This window comes from Nematolebias whitei, chromosome 21 (assembly GCF_014905685.2).
Source record: "Nematolebias whitei isolate Nwh7 chromosome 21, NemWhi1, whole genome shotgun sequence".
Lineage (NCBI taxonomy): Eukaryota > Metazoa > Chordata > Actinopteri > Cyprinodontiformes > Rivulidae > Nematolebias > Nematolebias whitei.
The window spans coordinates 20,378,725-20,398,153 of NC_056518.1; the positions used below are offsets into that span (position 1 = coordinate 20,378,725).

The window sequence follows — 19,429 nt, forward strand, 5'->3', positions numbered from 1 at the left end:
AGCAGTAGTGAAGAGACAGGAGTGCCAACTTGCAGGCTTATGCAAGCCCTCCATGCTGAAGTGTGCCTGCCCACATCTCTCTTCATGTCAGTGCCACAGAATAAAAAGAGTGGTGTATAATGCAACATAAGTGCTGATTCAATAGTTACACATTGTTTTCTTGTTTTTTTCCTGTGCGTTTGTTGCTATTCAACTACTTCTGCATACGTTATTATTTTACCTTTTCATGAAATCAAAACCTTCCACTCATTCAGGAAATGGGTGCTGTGACTTTTGATTTTTGTACATTTTAAACTTTTCCAAATATACTGTATACATTTTCTTCTTAATTTACAAATATCGTCTCCATAGAAATTCAATGGGATCACTTAATTTCATTCAAAATCAGTTCTTTTTCTTTTAATTCAGCTTTAGCTTCTACACAGCCTTTTGCTACTTTTAGCAATGCCTCTTGCTACATTTAGCTTTTATCTGGACTTATGCCATTTTTAGCATTGAGCTAGTCTTTTCTTACTTAGTCTCTATAGACAGACTTATGCTACTTTTAGCTAGCCATTTTGTTATTTTTAAGCTAATTTTTTGCCATTTTTAGCTAGCCATTTTGCTGTTTTTAGTTAGCCTTTTGCTACCTTTAGCTAGCCATTTTGCGGTTTTTAGTTAGCGTTTTGCTACTTTAAGCTAGCCATTTTGCTGTTTTTAATTAGCCTTTTGCTACATTTAGCTAGCCATTATCCTGTTTTAGTTAGCGTTTTGCTACTTTTAGCTAGCCATTTAGCTGTTTTTATTTAGCCTTTTGCTACTTTTGACTAGTTTTTTTGCTTCTTTTAGCTTCAACAACTCCATTTCAGCTTTAACAAAATTTCAGCAATGAATCATGCAATCAGCATTAGCATGGCATGTTCACAGAAAATGCAGTTTGTTTTATTTTGCTATGACTAATCATGTCTAATATCTACAGAAAAACAGTGATGGTAGAGGACGGATGATTAGAGAACAACAAAGTTCATATTCAGGTCGTGACAGTGACGTGCAACCTCTGCTGTATCACTGCCTCCCGCCTTTTCAATTTCTGACACAGTCATTCACTTAGGAAACGGCAAACATGGCAGAACTAGGTTGCCAGCTTAAGAAACACTGCACCGACAACAGGGTCGCATTTCCCGTGCAGCTTCAGAAAATCAGCACTGAAGGCATTAAAGGCAAAGCAGGATTTGTGTCTGCTCAGTTGTTTTTGATATTTCGTCTTTACAAACTTTGAGGGTGCTCTTTGATCAGCTTAGCCCAGTTCTGCTGAGCTCACCAAGGTAAACCGTGGCTCTGCTTAAAAACTAATTGCAAACAGGCAGTGACAAAGCACTTGAGCAGCATTACAGCATCAAGGAAGTATTTTTTAAAGTATGCAGCACGATTCATTGCAGCATAATGTTCCAGACATACAGCAACACACCATACAGCTGTTTACCAACTAATGTGAAGACTAGAACAAGAGAAAAACCTGAAATACAAGCCAACAAGGCATAACAAATCGCCCAAAAACATTCCTGAACATTTGCGTACACCCTGGACGTGCCTTCCTGACAAACTGCATGTTGACAGAGGGAGGAGCAAGACTCGTTTCCCCTCATGCTTTCTGTCTGGAGGCCATTATCCATATTCAAAATGTCTGCTTTTATTGCTCTCCCGTGCATGCAAACCTATAGATAAACTTCAAACCAGCAAAATCTGGAGTCTAATCACTTTCAACTTGTAAGAGAGGAATTACAGGATGGTGATAACAGGATTAATACTTAACAGCCAAGAACGACAAGGATTCACCTCCCTTATGTTTAAAATTAAGCTTATCTTTACTCGCAGAGAATAGGGATACAGAATCGCAGGCAAATACTGTCTGCATCAGTCTGGAAGCCAATGACAGATGGAACAAAGCTGGAAATGTGAAAACTGTGGGAAGTGTCTGACCCAGAGTGTGGTGTCTGTACTTGGAAGCAAAAGAGGAAAGCATTAAATGGGTCACGGCTAACATAGCTGCTTCTCCCAGACAACAAAGCAAACGGAAACACAGGCTAAATACACAGCAGAGCAGCCCCCTGACCTGAAACTACACACTGACGGCCACACCTTGGATTTAGTGCTGATAAACACCAAATTGCGTCAGTAAGACCCTGAACTTTCTATTATTGTTGTAGCTAAATGTTCTCAAATACACCGTGAGATAAAAGTTGGTACATCAAAGAGCCTAACATAAGTAAAATAACTGAAATAGCGCTACAAGCTATATAAATAAAACCTAAACTAGCTGAATTACTTCAATAAACAGCTATAAAAGTGTGTTAATAATAGTTGTATGAATAAACTTTGTAAAGGCAGAATATAACGAATGGGAAGCAATGCTTTCACAAATTAAAAAGCATCCCTTCCACTTTTTAAAGGACGCACCTTGTGATCTGGAGTAAATGGCCACGGAGCCACAAACCAGGCCGACGTACAGAAAGTGCTTTTTATAGACCAGGCTGGTGACTGGAGACTTGTCTGGGGTGAAGAAATGCTGCAGACGCACTTTCTTGGACCGCTGGCTGCTCTTATACACAATAATGCTGAATGGAAGAAACGTATAATCAATACAAGTAGAATGATTAGTAAAAATGTATCTGAATGCTGTGATTCTGAACGTAAATATGAAAATGGGCTAAACCTCCTAAAGACTTCTGAAATATGTTGATTAGTTCCCATTGGTGGATGTGTATCCGTACCTGCCCTCTTCCATGCCTAAACAGACAGTGGGGGTGTCAGTTGTCTTTGCAACGAGAACCTGGCAGTTCTCCGGGACATTTTCACTGTTCTCATGAAGTTGTTCTGTTGGGACGTAGGCCATGCAGAGGATTTGAGACTCCACATTGAAACACTCAGTCACTTTAGGGCTGGAGTTCTGCATGGCCACTATGGCGATTTGGCCCATTTGATTAGTGCAACTTGCAACCTGAGCAAAGAGAAAGAATAGTTTTAGTTGATTAAAAGCTAGAGACATATTTAAAACTGCATCATTTGTTATAGGAGGGGCACTGCACAGAGAACTTCAACATGAAGACCTTGTTGGATTTTCTAAGTGAGACCCCGCGTTATTTGTTCTGTGTCGTGCAGGATTATAGCTCACCCAGACACAACCGTGGCCCACGACAGGAGAGTCAGCCGTGCTCTCTGTGTTAATGTGGGGCTCTGGATTGTGAACAGCACATTCCACCTGCCAAAGAATAGGAAAACAAAGAGATGAAGAAAAAGGAAAATGTTAGATGAATGGACGGTTTGAGCTGATGAAAAAAATAAATAAAAAATAAATCACTCAGAAAATCCATTTGCATTGCTAGCATCAGGTCTAGCTGTCACAATAAACAATAAATTAATTAATCACATAAATGAAAATTATCAACCTCATTGTCATTTATCGGCTTTATCGTTTCTTCGTGTCTCTCTTTCTGCTGAAGACACTGGATGACAAGGCTCAACGTTTGTGCTCTTCATTGACCCTTCTCTTCTCTTTTAAATCCATTTTAATGGTCCAAAATCGTGTTTTTGGATCGTTAAAAGCAGCTAAGCTGAGAAGCTAAACTACGAGCTAAGCTAACAGGCTGACCTCGAGGAAAAAAAAACGTCTTGTCGAAGCTCCAAAATTCACAGTTGAAACCCGTGTCTTCGTAGAAAAAGCAGTTTTTCTTCTGCAAAAAAGAATCTGAGAACTTGTGTACTGATTTTTTATTAAAGCTTTGCGTGACAAATTCTATGCTAAAGCGCTCAAACCACACTGAGCGTCCGCCATTTTGAGAACCGAAAAAGAGGAAGGCGAGACAAAAGAGGAAGGCGAGACAGCCCATGTCACGTCAAGGGGCCTCCCTTCCATTTTTCTTAAAGAGTCATGCCACTCTGCTCTCTCACTATCCATCCTTCAGTTCAAATAGTCTTGTACTGCCATCCAATTGTCAAAAAAGGTACTACACACAAAAATTAAACATTTCTTCTTAAATTTGACAATAATTACTAAATTGTGTCAAATTTCAAACAATATTATAGTTTATCGCAATAATTTCTGAGACAATGGCCCAGCAAAATTGGTTATCGTGACAGGCCTAGGCTCCAACTACAAAACGGATTCCAAAAAAGTTGGGACACTTAACAAATTGTGAATAAAAACTGAATGCAATGATGTGGAGATGGCAAATATCAATATTTTATTTGTAATATAACATAGATGACAGATCAAAAGTTTAATCTGAGTAAATGTAACATTTTAAAGGAAAACATGTTGATTCAAAATTTCACAGTGTCAACAAATCCCAAAAAAGTTGGGACAAGGAGCAATAAGTGGCTGGAAAAAGGAAATTGATCATATAACGAACAGCTGGAAGACCAATTAACACTAATTAGGTCAATTGACAACATGATTGGGTATAAAAAGAGCTTCTCAGAGTGTCAGTGTCTTTCAGAAGCTAAGATGGTAAGAGGATCACCAATTCCACCATTGTTGCGCAGAAAGATAGTGCAGCAATACCAGAATGGTGTTACCCAGCATAAAATAGCAAAGACTTTTAAGTTACCTTCATCAACCGTGCATATCATCAAAAGATTCAGAGAATCTGGAACAATCGCTGTGCGAAAGGGTCAAGGCCGTAAAACTCTACTGGATGTTCGTGATCTCTGGGCCCTTAAACGTCACAGCACCTCAAACAGGAATGCCACTGTCAAGGAAATAACAGAATGGGCTCAGGAATACTTCCAGAAAGCATTGTCAGTGAACACAATCCACTGTGCCATCCGCCGTTGCCAGCTGAAACTCTACAGTGCAAAGAGGAAGCCAATTCTAAGCAAGCTCCACAAGCTCAGACGTTTGCACTGGGCCACGGGTCATTTAAAATAGTGTGGCAAAATGGAAGACTGTTCTGTGGTCAGATGAGTCACGATTTGAAGTTCTTTATGGAACACTGGGACGCCATGTCATCCAGACCAGAGAGGACAAGGATAGCCCAAGTTGTTATCAACACTCCGTTCAGAAGCCTGCATCACTGATGGTATGGGGTTGCATGAGCGCTTGTGGCATGGTCAGCTTGCATGTCTGGAAAGGCACCATTAATGCAGAGAACTATGTTCAGGTTCTAGAACAACATATGCTCCCATCTAGACGTCATCTCTTTCAGGGAAGACCCTGCATTTTTCAACACGATAATGCCAGACCACATTCTGCAGCAATCACAACATCATGGCTACGTAGGAGAAGGATCCGGGTACTAAAATGACCAGCCTGCAGTCCAGATCTTTCACCTATAGAGAACATTTGGCGCATCATAAAGAGGAAGGTGCGACAAAGAAGGCCCAAGACGATTGAACAGTTAGAGGCCTGTATTAGACATGAATGGGAGAGCATTCCTATTTCTAAACTTGAGAAACTGGTCTCCTCTGTCCCCAGACGTCTGTTGAGTGTTGTAAGAAGAAGGGGGGAGCCACACAGTGGTAAAAATGGACTTGTCCCAACTTTTTTGGGATTTGTTGATGCCATGAAATTTGGAAACAACAGATTTTTCCCTTAAAATTATACATTCCCTCAGTTTAAACTTTTGATCTGTGATTTGTGTTCTATTCTGAATAAAATATTAGATGTTGGCACCTCCACATCATTGCATTCAGTTTTTATTCACATTTTGTTTAGTGACCCAACTTTTATGGAATCCGGTTTGTACCTGAACTAACCAGCCTCATATATACACCAACCATTAGTGGCGATGATCTCTATAATAAGATCTGATTTTACTCCACCCATCACTGACCTGAGACTATACCTGCAGTCTGTGAACAACTAAACCTTTTAGCTTTGGCATGACACATTTAGCACTGGGTATCTGCAGGTTAACACAAGTCAAATTTAAGACTTTTAAAGACCTTTATAATGCCACCTTGAATGAAATTTAAGACAAAAAAAAACAAAAAAAACAACAAAAAAAAACAAATAGAAGCGATGGCTGAGGGATTGTGAATGTATTACAACCAATTGTGTCACTCACTGAGACACATTCAAATACAGTTTTTGTCTGTTTATTCAACATAAAGTGATACCTGTATGTACAAGTGCAGTTATTTGATTGGAAACATAAAAAAAAAGACATGTACTGAATACATTCATGGCATGAGGCTCAGTTGCGTCACATACACAAAGACGGCGTCCATCCAACTGTTGATACATTAGCACCAACACATGATTTAGTTGTAAAATAGCTAGTAGTAGTTATAAAGTAGCCTCAGTCACCTCAAGACACAGTCGGTTTGAACCATAGATGGTATAAAAGAAAACATAGTATGAATTAACTAATTTTTTTATTTTTATTTGCCAGACTGACAGATTTCCCCCCTAAAATGAAAAAAAAAAAAAATAAAAAAAAATACAATTGTGTTTGCAGGATTTCAGCTCATGTACTAATTTAATACCATTTATTTTTCATATTTGATCATCTATTAAATTACCTTTATCACAGTACAGTTACCTCTCAGTGTGATTCCAAATACAATATAATCAAGTTTAGCACATCCAAACAGGTAAAACACCTTGTTGCTAAAAAACACTGTAGAATCTAATTTAGTAGATATTTATGATAAACTTCAAACACCTGAAGTGGACTCTCACAGAGAGACCTTAGAGTTTTGGGGTAAAAAAAAAAAGTTACACAGAGACATACTTCTGCTGCAATCTGGGGCATACAAATATTCATCTTTTAGCATTAATATTGTTTATTTAATCAAACTAAAGCAGCGGACGCAGCCAGTTCCCTCTCTCACATGAGTGAGCGCTTTCTCTCAGATTCAGAGTTTGGTCACATGCACAAGTTGCACGTGTCTGTACGATGATGAAGACGCTCCAAACACATCAACATTTAATACAAAGTTAGATTTAAAATACAAAAGTCCTGGGGAGGTCAGGGCACGTTGTGGGAGGAGGGGGTGTCCTCCTTGGAAAATAGTCCAGGAAACACTGATTGTTGCTCTCACCTGCATCCTGTCTCTGGTCTGGACTCATCGTGAACCAGACAGCACGACCCACCCTGCTCTGCTCGGATTGGGTCAAACTGTGGTTCTGGTTCTCTTTATTTGTAGAAAGCAGCATCAGTTTAATTCCTGTACCGTGATTTGATTGGATGGCTTTAAACACGTTTTCCCTCCCTCCTCATTTCTACAGATGAAGGAAATCCATCCTGGAGATAAAAAATGTTCAACCCTTCTGCCTCGTCAAATTTTGACCAGTGAGTACCGTATTTTCCGCACTATACATCGCTCCGGATTATAGGTCGCATCAGTCAAAAAATACCTCATGAAGAGTAGAAAAACATTTTAAAAAAAGTTACTTTGGCGTACAAGTCGCATTTATTATGCATCGCACTGACGCCCGGGAAACGTGGGCCAGTGTCGCGCCAAAAATCCATTGGCTGCCAAAAATCCATTGGCTGCCAAAAATTGTTTTGCAGCCGGGGGAGCACGCAAGGGGAGGACTCGCTGTTGCAGTTCTTCAAAATTTAACAAGATTAACACATAAAAACAATTATTTGTTTGCTCAACATTATTGCAACGACGTGTCTCAGTTGAACTTTTTCCTCAATAAATGCACTTTAATGGTCAAAACAACCGCATTTCGCCTGGGCGGCGCGGTCGCGTCACACTGTAGAGCTGTCAGTATGAATTGAGCATTTAACGCGTCAGTCAAAATTTGCATCATGAATAGGGGGAAAAAAAAAAATACAAGTACCTTCGGACTATACATTGCAAAACTGGCCCAACTATGAAAAAAAAAAACCAGCGACTTATAGTCCGGAAAATACGGTAATGTACTTAAGATCAACTTGCATATTTTCTAACGAATTTAAGACATTTTAAGGCCTTTAGTTAGATGCGTGAATTTAAGATTTTTAAGGATGTGCAGACATCCCGTTTAGGTTTTGTTGTAAAAAGCAGCAATAACAGTAAAGCTTCAACTGTCAGTAGTTTATACCTACAGCGTGCTCAAGTAAAGATTAAAATCCTCCCACAGATATTCACAAGTTGTTGTTGTTGTTGTGTACTTAAGGCTAGCTTCACACCAGCTGCGCAGCAAATTTGTGGCATGTATAAAATTATGACTTTCATTTGGTCTCCCATATTAAAATATTAATGCATGAAGAACAGATGTGCGAGAAACGCATTACAGTTGTCTCTCGCACCACTCTGCAGCCTGCAGGCATTTAAAGTTCCCATTTGATGACTTTTCTCAAACAAGAGATCAATGAAGTGGAATGAAGGGTCCAATTAAGAGGCAACAGTCCATATTTGGACCATTATCAATTCTGTGTGCATGTTGTCAGAAACAAATGTCATCTTTTTCTTTACTTCAGCTCAGAATGAGCGTAGTGAGGAGACAGGAAGCGAGCAGCCCAGGCTGGATTATTGATGGTGTTAACCTTTAAAATTTAAGGGCCTGGGGTGCCGCTCTAACTCACCGAGTAAAGCGCGTGCTCCCATAAATTAAAGCTGAAGCTGTTTGAGTCTGACCTATAGCCATTTGTTGTAGATCACTCTCTCCACCCCCCAAATAAAAATGTTAGGACTCACTGTGGGTATCAAAACCACAAGCTTTTATCAGCATCTACTCCAACCAACTGAGCTAACCAGTAAATATGTTAAAAGTTTCTCTTAAATCTTTAATAATATGTTTATAGTTTAATCAGCTACAATACAATAAAATAAGTCTCGCTTTTAAAAGTACTCTTAAGACTATACAACTAAAAAAGCAACCTCTAGTTTGTTTTGAGCTGCAAACTTTAGATAGAATAATCTAAAGCAGGGGTGTCAAACTCGTTTATAAAACGGGGCCAAAATTAAAACTTTTTTCAAACTAAGGGTCAGTTTCAGAATCTACATTAACTTAAGTCAGATACCAACATCTTTTCTTGGTTGCAGGTTCCTCAACAAGAGTTTGATTGGTCTCATTTGACGTTCTCTGTTGCACTTTTGACTTCATAATCAAAGATTACTGAAAAAATTCAAGTGAAAATAGTATTTGACTTTTAAAATATCATCTTGGGGGCCAGATGAGATGTCAACGAGGGCCACATTTGGCACCCAGGCGACATATATGGTCTAGAGTTTTATTTTTATTTTTATTTTTTTAAGGATTTTTGGTGCAATAATTATCTGACTTTATAAAAAAAAAAAAGTTAAATCTATTCAACATTACACAAACAGAAAAGGAAAAGACGTGAAAAAAGCTTGACTCTCCCATCAGGAAATCCTTGCTGAATGGGCTTACAGTCTGCAGTAAACAACACACTTATTGTGTATAAATACAAGAAAGAAGCCATCTAACAAAGTTTTAGAGAAGAGCTTTACCTTGAACTCTTGTAGTTTGGACATAACAACAGGCATCTGTCGAAGCAAGAGAGGATGTTTCTGCTTTTTGATTTGATTACCATCATCATCTGCAAAGAACCAGCCCTGCAGGTTGTCCTCCTCTGGTTTAAAACACAAAAAGCTCAGTTCAGTTTGGTACAAAACAGTCATCTGTTTTTATTAATAACCTCCACGGGGTCATTTTGCAAAACTTACATCATCATATCGAGGAATTCAACCATTATGAAAAGCTGGAACACAGCTTTTACGTTTGGTTTGGATTAAAAAGAAAAACTAGAAGCCGAGGTGATATTTAGCTATACAAAAACAGGGTTATGGTGAATAATGAACAAAAATAAATACATTATTCGTGTTTAGACAGAATAGGAAACAATGAGACACACGGACAGAGTGCACTGTACCTAGAGCCAACTTGGCCATCTGCAAGTTACTGATCCATGACTGTTTGACTGCTGGGCTGTGTGTATTAAACACTGCACTGAAGTATGTTGGTTTACCCATCCTGCCAAAAAAATGAAAAAAGAAAAACAAACACAAACAATGATAAAAATCAAGATGTTCTTAACTATCGTTATTTTACGATGTACGATGAAACATTTGAACTACTTTCCTAAATCTACTGGACTTTTCCTTTTTGTCAATACGCATGATGTTGCTGCAGACTGGAACATGTGACAGCGTCAATCATCAGCTTGTGCAGACTCTGTGCAGCCGTGTTTGCCTGTTGTGCGTATTCAGATGTCTTAAATGGAACCCTGCTGTCAATGACTGAAGCGGAGAAGTGTTGCGATTTGAAATGAAGGGATCAGCAGAGCAATGAGAGAGGAGCAGCTGTGTTCCCAAACATACTCTTAGATAATCTCAGCAGTTGAATGCAGTAAGGATGAGTGATGGAATGAGAAAGAAAAAAATACAGGAAAAAGAAAAAACAGTTCTGATCAATGAATATGGGAAAGAGACAAATTAAGATGCTCCCTAGGGGACCATGTGGGGTCTATAACAGAGTGTGTTAATGTTCAACATGAGTGTGTTCAGCAGCTGGGTAGACTCTGGTTGCAAACACTGTTGTGCAGTTCATCTCTTGTGATTCACGCCTCAGATTAGACCTGGTGGAGACGCTTGTTTATCCTAAATGTGCTTTAATTCGCTCTTAAAATCAAATGCATATAGGGAGGCTACAAGGAGAAAAAGAGGGTAAAAGGGGATAAAGATTATCCTGGGATAAACAAAACACTGTAGGGGGCAAAGCCCGACTGTGTGTTTATCACGAGAGTTCAAATTAAGTTAAACGTGTGTGTATTTATTTGTGTAAAAAAAACACACTTGTCTTGTTTGCCGGGCAGCTGGAGTTGAATCCTGCACCGGTCAGCTGCTCTAATCTCCTCTTCCTTCTTCAGAATTAGCCTCTGGAGACCGGATACCCAATCCTGTGCCACGGTGGGATTCACATTCTGCACGGAAAAATATTTGAAGAAAAACAATAAAAAATTGGAAGAAAATAAAGTCATAACATTGAGGAGAGAAATAGTGGAATATCGGGGGGGGGGGGGGGGGGGGCAAAAAAGCAGTGAATGAAGTGAATAAATGTATTGTGGAGCATTTCATCATAGTTTATAATAAAATTAATTCAGATTGATTTTTTTTTTTTTTTTTTTACACTGAGCAATATAAAATAGATATTACTTCCACTTGGATGTCTAAAAAGTCTTGTGGTGTGTAAATCTTAATGTGAAAATTGAGATTTTGGTTTGAAGTGTTGCATTGTTTTGCACTACCTTGGCTGTTAATAGTATTTAGGACAATTTGTGTTCCGTGTTGTAAACTTGGACTTTAATAAAATCTTCATATGATTAATAATTAGTCATATTATATAGAAATCAACAAAAATAATATACAATATCTCTGTCAGTGGATCAACTCTGAGGATTACAGAGAATTGGCTGCAAGTGTCCGGTTTAATATTCTCACAGTAAAATCAACAGAATATTTGGCCTTAAAATGAAATCATAAGTGATATCATGAGGGAGTTTTTTTCTTTCCACTGCTGCCTTTATGCTTGCTCAGAATGAGAGTTTGCGACAAATTTAAACTCAAAGCAGTCTGCTCCTCAGATAAATAGTAACTTACTTTTTATCTATACGAGTGTTTCTGTTCAGTGCCCTGAGATGTCTTCTGCTGCGACATGGTGCTATATAAATAAACTGAATTGAATCTTGACCTTTCAGTGTGGCCTCAAACACATATTTAAGAAATAAAATTTGTTCTTGAACTTCTCAGCCCTGTTTTAGGTCCCGCTCTCGCCATTTAATTTGCCTCTTCATTAATCTCCGTCCCCTGCTTCATGTGCTTGGACACACGTCTCTTCATGACTCTACCTCCCAGCCTGCTCCTGACAGACCTACCAGCACAGCACAAACAGCCTCACATCCTCATGCTGTGCTCTGCAAACTAAAGCTGTGTGTCACCAACACAGGCAGTCTTTGTGTGGACACTTGATATAACAGACCTAAATACAGTAGTCCCTCGCTACTTCACGCTTCGTTTATCATGGTCTCACTATCACGGTTTTTCAAAATGGATGAGCCGCACGATCGGCACGTAATTTTTATTTAAAATAAATTGTTTAAAATTTAGCACCTGTGTGCAGCCCACAGCTGCGGTAGAAGCTTCCTTCTGCCGTGTGTTATATCTCCGTTCTGCACCGAAGTGGGCGTGGCCAAAAGCTCTTGCAGATGGCAAAGTGCAGCAGGAGGCAGAGAGCTGAAATCATGACATGCTGTGCTCTTTTAGAGCATTTAGAGTTTAGAAACATTGTTTAGAACATTGCAAGAGTGTGGGAAGGGTTTAAAATGCCTTCATATGAATATTAAAATAAACTACTACTTACTACTACTAGGCCTGTCACGATAAATTTTACTGGGCGATTGTCTCAAATTACTGTGATAAACAATTGTTTGAAATTTTACAATAATTAATAATTATTGTCAAATTTAAGAAGAAACAGTTCATTTGTTTTGAATGTAGTACCTTTTTTGACCACTGTGTGGCAATATAAGACTGAACGGAAGGATGGATAGTGAGGGAGTGAGCAGTGTGTCTAAGAAAAATGGGATGGAGGCCCCTTGACATGACATGGGCTGTCTCTCCTTCCATTTTTTCCCCGTTTCTCAAAATGGCAGATGCTCAGTGTGGTTTGAGCTCCATCCATCCATCCATCCATCCATCCATCCATCCATCAATCATCTTCCGCTTGTTCCGAAGTCGGGTCGCGGGGGCAGCACCTTTAGCAGGGAAGCCTAGACATCTCATTCCACAGTCACCTCTTCCAGCTCTTCTGGGGGGGATTCCAAGGTGTTCCCAGGCCAACAGAAAGACAAAGTCTCTCCAGCGTGTCCTGGGTCTTCCCCGATGTCTCCTCCCAGTCGGGCATGCCCGAAGCACCTCCCTAGGGGTCATCCAGGAGGCATCCTTACCAGATGCCTGAACCACCTCAACTGGCTCCTCTCGATGTGGAGGAGCAGCAGTTCTACTCAGTCTCTCCTGGATAACCGAACTTCTCACCCTATCTCTAAAGGAGAGTCCAGCTACCCTGCGAAGGAAACTCATTTCAAACGCCTGTATCTGCAATCTCATTAACGGTCACTACCCAGAGCTTGTGAGAGTGATTTGAGCTCTTTAGCATAAATTTTTCACACAAAGCTTATAATAATAATAAAAAAAAACAAAAAAAAACCGAACAAAACAAAAAAAATCAGTAAACAAGTTCTCAGTTTATCTTTGCAGAGAAAAACAACTTTTTACACAAAGGCATGAGTTTCAACAGTGAATTTTGGAGCTTCGACAAGATGGAGGCTTTTTCCCCCAAGGTCAGCCTGTTAGCTTAGCTTCTCAGCTTAGCTGCTTTTAACGACCCAAAAATGCGATTTTGGATGTTTAAAATGGATTTTAAAGAGAAAAGAGAAAGGGAGGGATCAGTGAAGAGCAACGGAGTCGAGCCTTTTGTCATCCAGTGTCTTCAGTAGAAAGAAAGAGACACGAAGAAACAATAAAGCCGATAAATGAAAATGAGGTCCATAACGAATTTCCAATTTCATCATGTGAATCATCTATTTAATGTTTATCACGACAGGCAGGCCTACATACTACTACTGTATCCCCATTTCATGTTTTTTCCACTTATCACAGTGGGGGTGGTCCCCAACACCAGTGATAAACGAGAGAACACTGTAGCCAAAATCACAACTAATAGAACACCAGTTTAGTTAAGACAAAATGATTACATCACTATATGTACCTGCTTAAATACTGCATCCCTACATGAAATCCTACTGTATACAAGATGTCGTCAAAATAAAAAAAGAAATGCTTGTTTGTCTCACACAAAACATTATTTCTCTAATTTACTTAGAGTTTCAAATGATGTGACTTTATTATGTGTTTGTGTGTTTCGTGCAGGTATAAAGTACCTGATAGTTTCCTTTCAGGCTGCTGATCATAGTGGAGATCTGATTGACCAAACTGAGATCGTGGATTAGGTTTTGCAGGTCTTGGTACAGCTGACCAGGGCCCATGTACAGTTTGTCTACAAAGAAACAGAAGACGTCTTTAAAAAAAAAAAAAAAAAAAAAAAAACTTTGCAAAATTTTACAGTTGACGAAAAGCTGCTGGCAGCTCAAATCTCAGAATCTGAAAGACTTTATAAACTAGTGACAAGAAACTACAATGATATCGAAAAGTCTTAGCTGTTAACATTTCAGTCAGAAAAAAGTGGAACTACAGGAAACAACGAACAAGGTCAGTCTGATGAGAGCAGCAGTCAGAAATCAATAAAGATCAATCAGCTGGTTTCCCACAGGCTGCCATGACAGCTCTGCAAACTTGCAAGTGATTTTCATCTATGTCTCTCTTTGTTCACAAGTACGATTAGCTTTCAGAGGTCGTTTGCTTTTGCATGTCCACTTAAATCGTCTTCCCCCAACATCATGAGCGCACTGCTCCTAGGTATTCTTAAGTTTCTTTAATTACTGGTCTGCAAAAACTTAAAAGTTAAAATCAAATCTGATGAATCTGACATAATGAGAACAGCTAATATGTTGTAGATTTGAACAAAAAGAAAACTGCAGCTTGTTTTGTGCACAGACAAAAAACAGTATTATTACTGCACATTGCATGAGTTTTATGGCACATGATGCAAGTACTGCAGAAGTATAACCATGACGAATACCCATCAGTTGGCAAACATTACCATTTGACAAATGATTGAGTTAATATGTAGTTAATTCAACGACAACACTTTTAAATAAGTTCCGGCTCCAACAACAAAACTGCATAAATCCATTTAGCTAAAGACAAAGTTCGAGTGTAAGATTTTTATTTCTACATGGGCAGTTGTTGCAGTTGTAACACATATTTACACTACTATGTTTCTATCTTTAGTTTGTCAACAAGATGCTGCTCACACTAAAAGCAATTCTTTGTTAAATATAACTGAAAAGCCCCTCCTTGCAGGAAGCTAAAAACAGACCATGCTTGATGCATTGATGGCAGCTGCAATAGTTATACATTTAGTCAGCAGCAAAAAAAAAAAAAAAAAAAAAAACCCTGAGCAGTGTAATAATAACTCTGTCTAATGTAACAATAACAGAAAATTTATAGTGTCAAATGTTTAGCGTAGTTTGGATCAAATTTAAACTTAAAGGGTAAAGTTGAATTTTATAAGCTTGTTTTTTTAATGATGTAATAAATCAACTAAAATAACATAAAGGTCATAAACTTGACATTTTATTCCATCTTTTTTTTGTGTATTAATTGCTGCACGAACACAAATAATAATAAGAATGACCGTTAATATAATTGAAGTGCCCATTCCCAGAGACTAGACCGGCCCCGTGCAGCCTGATTTAACTGGGATCTAGCTTTCTGAATGGTTCTTTGTGTAAGTGCCAAATAGTGAGTCTGCAAAACAAAACAATCCCGGGAGCATCAGAACCAAGTCAGTGATTCCTGGAAGAAAAACAACACCCCCCTTTTAAGAAACAAACAATATATCAGCAAATTATGGACTTGCGATGAGAGCAGCAGGTAAACATAGCTGCAAATGACCAGTTTGCACGGTGGTCCGTTTATCTGCAGTACACAGGACTAAACTAAACAAAAAGAGTTGACATCATATGCTGGAGAAACTTTTCAAAGCCTTCATTTGGCTGATGCCTGAGCTGTTTTTGGCTAAAACAGAGGAGAAGCTATTGTTTCCACTTGTCAAAGGTTTACCAGACAGCACACACACATTTCTTTCCACACAGAAAACTAAAATGAAATTAACTAAGATTACTCACTTTTGGTCCAGGTACATTGTAATTATTAGGGCTGAACAATTAATTGCATTTGCAATAATATCGCAATATGATAAAACGAGATTTTCTTAGATTTTTATCGTGAAGGCTGCGATTTGACTGGTCACATGATATGCGAGTGAGTCGAGCAGAGCAAAGCAGAGCAAAGTAGAGCAAAGCAGAGCAAAGTAGAGCAAAGCAGAGCAGGGAGCGGAAGAAGTCAAGACTGCATTTTAACCAGTTGCACAATGGTGTCAGGCTCAACAGAAGCGGACACATCTGAAAGTTTGGTACCAAAGATGGGCAGCACGTCCACTGTTTGGAATTATTTTGGCTATTAAAAAAGATGACGCTGCGCAACGACATGTATTGTGCAGAACCTGCCTTGCTGCTGTTGCTACCTCTCGAGGGAACACCACAAATCTTTATCAACACTTAAAAAAACACCACAAAGCCATTTACGATAGTTGCATGTTTAGAATGCCAACGACTAGTGCTTCAACTTCAAGCAGGCAAAGTACCAGCCGACAGGGATCTGTTTGAAGGTATTACTACGTATGAACATAATTGAAATGGCACACGGAAATAACTCGAGCAATATAAAGGAGTTCATAGCTAAAGACATGATGCCCATTAATGTAGTGACCAAGCCTGGATTTACAGCTTTGGTGCACACAATGGATAAACGGCAAAGAGCGTCCTCGCGCACACATTTTAGCCAAGTTGCTATCCCGAAGCTACACAAAATAAAATGCAGAAACAGAGTGACAGCAGAGCTGAATACTGTGGCGTTTTTTGCAACTGAAACAGATTTATTGCTTGTGTTCGTTGAAAAATACACGAGAAGACATTGAAAAATAATCGCATATTAAAATCGCAATTTTCCAAAATCGTTCAACCCTACTAAGTATATCTTACTACAGCAAAACAACATATAATAACACCAACATCCACAGAGTCCAATGCATTTGAAACTAAACTTTTACATTACAACACAATATTCAGATTACTGTGGTCTTTTGAGACATTAAAATAAACCATATTCACTTGAGTCATCCCATCAGGTTAGTTGTGAGGTAATAAACCAGTTGATCAGTCTTAGCTCTAAAACCCTGCAGTCAGAGCAGATGATGCTCAGGTCTGTGTGCCATCTGTTACACTAATCTAATGACTGCACTGTTGGTTTGGCTCAGAAAAATAAAGGCAGAAGGATGCTGTTAACTGGCATGTGATGGTGAACACAGTGAATTAAAGAAAAAGGTCAAATGAAGATGTGTGAAAGTAGAAAGTGGGGGCTAATTTCCGACTGAACACAATTTTCATTATTCAGACAGTTATAGTCTGTGCTGCAACTTTAAAAAGTTTATAATAAAGACAGGAAACTTGGCAGTAAAAGTCTGAATATTAGGTTACAGAACAAGAGAAAACACACAAACTGGAGGTGCGGCAGAGCTACAGAGGGCAGTGTGTAATTTAAGAGTAGTAATTCCAGTCTACAACCACTGGCAACTAGAAGGGAGAGCCTTTGACCTCTCCTTGAACACTGCAGCCATTTGACAGACCAGCCATAACGCACTATCAAAGCACTCAACAACAAACCAAAACTACTTCAACACAAACGTTTAAAAACACAAAAGCAACCCCTAAAATAAAAAAAATTGCAGCGCTGTTACCACAAAGTCATACTCTCTTTATCCGCATTCGTCTGATCGGAGGCTTTTAAAGTGGCTGAGCAGCTGTTTGTGACGGAGCAGTGGAAAAACTGAAATCATTGGACTCAGCAGCCAACAGACCAAAGGACTGCAGAAAGGAAAAAAAATGGGGACTGGGACGGATACACAGAATTAGTCATTTGTAGATGTGTACTGACTTTTTAAGGCATCTGGCATCTACAGATTTTTAAATCCTCAGCTATGATGGTTTACCACTTCTCAGTGCGACCGTGTGAAACTGTTTCGTACTTGGCTTGGCGTTGATCACCACCTTTTCCCCGGAGTGAGGGGTCGGGTGGCGGCTTCTGTCCACCATGTCCTCGCTCGAGCCAAACTCCAGCACTTCCACGAAGCTTAGAGGCACACTCCATTTCAGGAGGAACCTCTGGTCGAGTGGAGCATTTCCACTGCCACTGCCACTCCCACTACCATCCTGACATCTGTATAGAGTAAATATATGTATATAAATAAGGTTATATTGTGAAAAAGGCAATTTGTTTTCAGAAAACATGGTTCATCTTCTCTGCCGTGTGTGATTTAGATAAATAAGATATGAAGGAATTATATATGGAGGGAAATGTCACATTTTTGTACAAGTCATTTCCAGGATTATCATTCAAGAAAAATGCTAGGAATTTTTTTGAATAAAAAAAAAAAAAAGGTTAATTAGAAGTTTGGTTTGAGGTCTTTCTTACCGGATATTGGGCGTGGCACACATGAGCACATCATTGAGGAGGAAGAGGCGTCGCTCCTTGGTTTTAATGATTTCACCACGCTCGTTGTAGACGGTCTCTACCATGTCGTCTGAACGAATCAGGTAGCGACTACCATTACTCAGCAGCTATGGTGTGAGAATAATGAGGGAGTCTGATTAAATCATTTTAGGACTGAGAACACCGTTCAGAACAGAAATGAGGGAGTATAGAAGACAAAGAGTGCTCGGATTGTGTCAGGGTGTACTGGCTCACTGAACTCCTGCTTCCCACACGTTTTCTGCAACTTTATGGCGACAGTGCTCATTTTGGACGAAACATTTAAAACATAGGATTCAGAGTAATTAAAGCCTACAAAGAGTGAAACTTTACAGCCCCGTGTAGGACGTCCTGTAAGCACAAATGCCAGAGTAGGTGGCCCAGACAGACAAATAATTATACTGTGGGATGGCTGGAGTTTAAACACATGTTGTCCACTGCTTTGCACCAAGAACACAAACTGAAGATGAAGGTGGCCATCAAGGAGAAACACCTCAACTGGGTGAGCAATCAGAAAATAAACAACCAACATAAACAATACATACAGAAAAGTCTGGACAAACCACAGTGATCACTACAGTGAAAACGTGCACACCTTGTTAAGGTAACGTTCATTCATGGCCTTTGCAATGTGACGGATCTCGCAGCGCTGGTCGGCTTCCCTCTTTCTTTCGTTGAGCTTCTCGGCCAACGTCTCCAGCTCAGTCAGGGCCATCTGCAGCGGCAGACGGTCTGCGTGACCCGCTGGGGTGTTTTTCAGCATGTCCTGATGAAAAAATGACAAGAAATTCAGCATTAAGAGTAAAGCAACAGCCGTTGTTCATCTCAAATCTCCTCAATCATTTCCAGCATCTCTTTTCTTCTTGTTCATGATAGAAGAGTATCTCCGCGTGACCTCAGCCGAAGTAAGGAGTACTTTCAGGAGGATTAATCTACACAAGGCAACCGGCCCAGACAACATCCCCGGAAAAGTGTTGAAAGAATGTGCCAATCAGCTCTGCGAGATGCTGGCAGACATCTTTAACACCTCACTTACTCTGGAGACAGTTCCCACCTGTCTGAAGACTGCCACCATCATCCCAGTTCCAAAAAACTCTAAAGTGACTGGTCTGAATGACTATCGGCCAGTGGCCCTCACCCCGATAGTCGCTAAATGCTTCAAAAAACTGGTCATGGCCCACATCAAAACAAACAACATCAACGAGGACCCTCATCAGTATGC

General features: G+C 39.5%; 1 protein-coding gene across 1 annotated transcript in view; it reads right to left on the reverse strand.

Moving 5' to 3' along the window:
- The window catches only part of arhgef10 (Rho guanine nucleotide exchange factor (GEF) 10), a 55,629-nt gene that overhangs the window by 12,112 nt on the left and 24,088 nt on the right, over positions 1–19,429 (reverse strand). Inside the window, exons 16-25 of the mRNA XM_037695067.1 lie at positions 18,803–18,973; positions 18,151–18,296; positions 17,705–17,895; positions 13,878–13,993; positions 10,735–10,862; positions 9,813–9,913; positions 9,391–9,512; positions 3,152–3,238; positions 2,751–2,977; positions 2,437–2,594 (exon numbers count right to left, since the gene is read on the reverse strand). Of these exons, the coding sequence (XP_037550995.1) occupies positions 2,437–2,594; positions 2,751–2,977; positions 3,152–3,238; positions 9,391–9,512; positions 9,813–9,913; positions 10,735–10,862; positions 13,878–13,993; positions 17,705–17,895; positions 18,151–18,296; positions 18,803–18,973 (1,447 nt within the window). The remainder of the gene's footprint in view (positions 1–2,436; positions 2,595–2,750; positions 2,978–3,151; positions 3,239–9,390; positions 9,513–9,812; positions 9,914–10,734; positions 10,863–13,877; positions 13,994–17,704; positions 17,896–18,150; positions 18,297–18,802; positions 18,974–19,429) is intronic.